The 4,939-nt window shown below is 39.5% G+C and overlaps 1 protein-coding gene across 1 annotated transcript; it reads left to right on the forward strand.

The window, feature by feature from the left end:
- Window positions 1-3,635: 3,635 nt before the first annotated feature.
- On the forward strand, window positions 3,636-4,612 carry LOC138898352 (uncharacterized). Its single transcript, XM_070184411.1, has 2 exons — window positions 3,636-3,755; window positions 3,842-4,612. Exons 1-2 carry the CDS (start codon window positions 3,636-3,638, stop codon window positions 4,610-4,612), a joined length of 891 nt encoding a protein of 296 aa, XP_070040512.1.
- The last annotated feature ends 327 nt before the right edge of the window (window positions 4,613-4,939 follow it).

Raw genomic sequence — 4,939 nt, forward strand, 5'->3', positions numbered from 1 at the left:
TTCATATGTGCAGCGTAAATGTTAAGGACATAGTGTCCTTAACTTCATGTGTGCAATGAAAATCGTAAGGACATAATGTCCTTAACTTGTATTTAAACTTTATGACATCATGTCCTTAACTTTATATGTGCAGTGTAAATGTTAAGGACGTGGTGTCCTTAACTTCATGTATGCAATGTAAATGTTAAGGACATAATGTCCTTAACTTGTATTTGCAACTTCTGTAGTTAAACTTTAGGACATCATGTCCTTAACTTCATATGTGCAGCGTAAATATTAAGGACATAGTGTCCTTAACTTCATGTGTGCAATGCAAATGTTAAGGACATAATGTCCTTAACTTGCATCTGCACCTTCTATTGTTAAACTTTAGGACATCATGTCCTTAACTTCATATGTGCAGTATAAATGTTAAGGACATGGTCTCCTTAACTTCATGTGTGCATTGTAAATGTTAAGGACATAATGTCCTTAACTTTATGAGTATTGTATAAATATTAAGGACATGGTGTCCTTAACTTCATGAGTGATGTGTAAAATATTAAGGACATGTTGTTCTTAACTTCATGAGTGATGTGTAAAATATTAAGATATGGTTTGTCCTTAATATTTACATAACACTCATGAAATTAAGGACAACATGTCCTTAATATTTACACATCACTCATGAAGAAAGGGTAAAAATGACTTTTTGTATCAATTTTAATAGAGTAATGGCTATTTTTGCTCAACATTAAAAACACTGGGTAAAAAGTAAATATCACTTTAAAAAGTGGCTATACCCCGCCATTTCTTGCCTTTGTTTAGGTCCCGGGCCCGAGAAGCCCTACTCGTTTAAGTTTTTTTTTTTGTTTACTTTAGTAAAAAAATTAAGTAATCTCGCAAAATTTAGAAATAAAGTAGCCTTCTTTCCCATTTTTAATAAACAATCCATATTAGTAATTCAAAAGGGTATAAAAGACCAAACAACATTCTTGTATATTGATTAGTGGTCAACCATTGAAATCCGATATTGAATTATCATAATCACTCAAGTATAGATTCTTTCCTACACATAGTAAAAATATTTTCCACAAAAATTACCAATACTATCTTTATTCTACTCCTCTTCTCTTTTCATCTCATTGAAGCACAACACTATTTGGTTTCAATTACAAATAATATACAAAATAGCTCTGTCCCATTAAGAATTCATTGCCAATCCAAAAATGATGATCTTGGATATCATGATCTTACTTATAACCAAACGTTTGATTTTCTATTTGATGAGAATTTTTGGGGTACTACTCTTTTCTTTTGTCATTTTTGGTAGAATCCGAAAGAGAATATTTTTGATGTGTTTAATAATTGGTGGAGATGTATAAAGCATGGACCAACGCGTACTTTCACATGTAATTGGGTGGTAAATTCGGATGGATTTTATTTGAACGAAGCTAAAATACATGACTGGTCCCCGCCTAGTGAATCGAGCGGGGTACTCGAAAATATGGGGGCCAACTGAGCAAGTACCACCATAGGAGGTCACGCCATAAGTTTATTTATATCATTATCTTGTAATTTAGAATCTGAATAGTATGATAGTTTATTGAATAAAACATAAAAAAATTATGTTATGTTATTGTGAATTTGTGACTTGCTGCCCCCTCACACTTTATCATCCCTTTTATTTAATGTGCTTGGTCTATACTTTCAAATTTGAGACAAGATGAATAGTTGGCTCATTAGTTATTTTTTTCAAGTCGGTATATATAGAATGTACATTGATTATACATAATTATAAACATATTATATATCCGTCGGATATTTTAGTTTAAGCAATTAGATGAGCGACTATTTAGGTATCTCTTCTTTATTTTATTAATGTGCTTGGTCTATACTTTAGAATTTGAGATTATAAACAAGGAACGATTATAAGAAACTCCCCATCAATGTCCCATTAACAATGGAGGATAGGCAAAGAATATATGGAGACATTAACTGATCATAAAACTCCAAGGGAGAAGAATCCTTCTGGAAAAAAAATCCTAGAGCTATGGAAAATCAACGAAAATTTCTCTCTTATAGATTTGGGTAACGATTACTTTATAGTCAAACTGTAAAAAGAGGAGAACATGAACATGGTCCTCCAAAAAGGTCCATGGTTTATTTATGAAAACTTTCTATCAGGTGGCAACCAAATTTTGTGGCAATGGAGGCAAAACAAACTTTTACAGCCGTTTGGGTAGGACTTCCCAACTACCAACCGAATTCCATGATGGAACTATCTTACAAAAATTGGTGGTGCCGTAGGAAGATTACTAAAAGTGGATGCTTGCACCTCTTCCACGATACAAGGTAGATATGCCAGACTGTGTAGAATTGCCGGTTAATGAACCGGTGGAACAAACTGTCCAAATAGGTAACAAAAAATTCATTATGAAGCAGATCATTTTTTATGCAAAGCATGTGGTAGGGTAGGACACACATCTAACACATGCAACTACAAGAATTTTGCCAATCAAGAAACTGCATGCACGCCAACGGACCACACATCTGACAACCAATCATCAAGGCTAGCTCCACGAGATAACGGTCTGGTACACAGTGTCGTTCTCAAAAAATAAGAAAATAACATAAAAAAAATCCAAAGAGACAGTTAGTACGGGCCACGAACTAGGTATTGATGTCAAAATATTCAATGCTGCCACAGGTAAGTATATTATCACCCACAAACTTAAGTATATTCCTAGGGATTCTAGTCCTATGTATTGGATGGGCCATTTTGTACGGGTGAGGACCCGTGACATTATTCCGAAATAGAAGATGTCGTTCCCTGAGGAGTGGAACTTTCACCGTAAGTGATATTTTAAACTTTATTCTTCGTACCTTCTTCGACTTCGTCTGATACCCCTTTCGATATGCAGCTATTCCTTGGATGCCTCAAGCGGTGCCTGACCTCGAAGATTGGGTTCAGAAGTTAGCCTTGACTTCCACTTATGCAGAACGCGTATGTCATGATTTGGCAAAAGGCAGATGGGAGGCCAAGAATCATGGTAAGGGCCTCCTTTTTCACGTTTTTTAAAACACTCTTTACACTTCATTCGTCACTAACTTTCTTTTATGCAGGCCTGACCAAGGATGCCATTTTGAGGCCTTCAAGTGTTGAGGAAGGAACCAAGTCCCCGGTTTCGAAACCAGGTGAAGATAAGAAGAGGAAAACTGCCTCGCAGTCCGAGTACCCCAAGCGCAAACCTCGAAGGGTGAGGAGAAATGTAATCGCCCTTACGATGGACTCGGTCCAAAGACTGAGAAAAAAAAAAGAGGAAGAAGAGGAAAATGCCTCGGCACTGACGATCCGACCTAGGAAAGCCATCGAGGTTTCCAAACCTTCTGAGCCGACGGTTACTGCTAAAATCAAGCCTCATGTCGAGGAGGCTTCCAAAAAGAAATCGGGTGAGGGTACCGAATTACCAGAGGTTGAGATCGTTTCTCAGCCATCTACGACTACACCGGACGGGGACGGTTCTGAGACCCCGAAGATCGATCAGAGCGTCTCGAGCGACTTGCTCGGGACCATGACAACAGGTCACTTGCCTTCTCCTCCGACTTTTTCTGAGAAGGCGTTAAGGGAAGCTTGAGAGTTGAAGACCCCTGATATGGGCGAAGGCTCTAGTGTAGGGGATCCCTTTCGGGATTGCTTTACTGGAGTCGATGATGCCTCTAATATTAGTGACGCTTCTATTCTTCTAGAAGAGACCCAACGTCTCATATCTCGGGTAATAATCTATTTGCTGTACTTTGTTTCTTTACTCTCTTCTAAATCTGACTTGCATTTTCCCTTTTTGTGTTGGTCCTTGCCAAGTTTCGAGCTGATCTCAGCCAGTGTGAGACCGAGCTCCAAAAGGTCTCGGAGGAGAGGAATGCTCTGAAGCTTCTTTGCGGCCAAAAGAATGAGACTATAAAGGACCTTCAAGCGGATTCGGCCAAGGCTCGTGAGGAAGAGGTCGGGCTAGATAAACAGGTGAGCATCCTTTTGATAGAGTACATACTCGACCCAACTGTGGAGGTTAACACTTCGTTATCTCAGCTGCAACAAAAGGTTGAAAAGATCGGGTTGCTTCTGGGAGAAGTTAATCAGGTCAAGGCCGAGTGTGATCGGTGGAGGGAGACCATGGATCGCCTGGCTGCAGAAAAAGAAGCTACCTTGGCCAAACTATTATCGGCCGAGGTTCAACTTCGGGGCGTCAAACAAAAAAGTTCGGTCCAAGCCAAGAGGATCGAGGAGCTCGAAACCGAGCTTGCTAAGGCCAAGGCGGAGATCGAGAGGACAAAAGTCATGGCGGACAAGTCCATTGCTATGTACCGGGATGATGTTGAGGCTGCTCAAATGCAGCTAAGGGAAGCTTCTGACCGAGAGCAATGGATCATAGACTCGGCAAAGTGCCAATCCCGGAGGGAGACCTTCGAGGAAATCCATACTCGAGGTTTTGACCTTTTCGAGGAGATAGCCCGAGACAAGGTGCTTGAGGCTGAAGCCAGGCATCTTGCCTCCTTTGATGACGAAGATGATGATGAAGAAGACAGTCGAGGCGGATCCGATGAGGGGCCTGAAGAAGAAGTTGCTTCCGAATAAGAGGTCGAAAACCGGCCGTAGTTAGGACTTAGTTTCCTTTTTTGAAAGGCCTTGATCGGTCTCTTGTACATAACCTTTTTTATCAATATATAATAGAAAAACTTATTTTGAATGCCTTCTCAATTTTATGCTCAAAACATGTTTTGTGCTTTTGCCTTGTAAAAATTTTGTTGTTGCAGCCTCTGTAATCGAGCGACTACTAGTTCGAACTTAGAACAAAACCCTTAGGTTTTTTAGACATAAAAGGGTGAGTCCCCGAGTTCAATAATATGTTCGAGATTTCGGATAGCTTGAACGACACCATGACCGCACTGATTTTTATAACTA

Source organism: Nicotiana tomentosiformis, chromosome 9 (assembly GCF_000390325.3).
Source record: "Nicotiana tomentosiformis chromosome 9, ASM39032v3, whole genome shotgun sequence".
NCBI classification, from domain to species: domain Eukaryota; kingdom Viridiplantae; phylum Streptophyta; class Magnoliopsida; order Solanales; family Solanaceae; genus Nicotiana; species Nicotiana tomentosiformis.

Coding starts and splice junctions, on each gene's coding strand:
- LOC138898352 (XM_070184411.1), top strand. CDS start 3,636: ATGGGCGAAGGCTCTAGTGTAGGGGATCCCTTTCGGGATTGCTTTACT. Junction 3,756..3,841: donor CCCAACGTCTCATATCTCGG/GTAATAATCTAT, acceptor GTCCTTGCCAAG/TTTCGAGCTGATCTCAGCCA.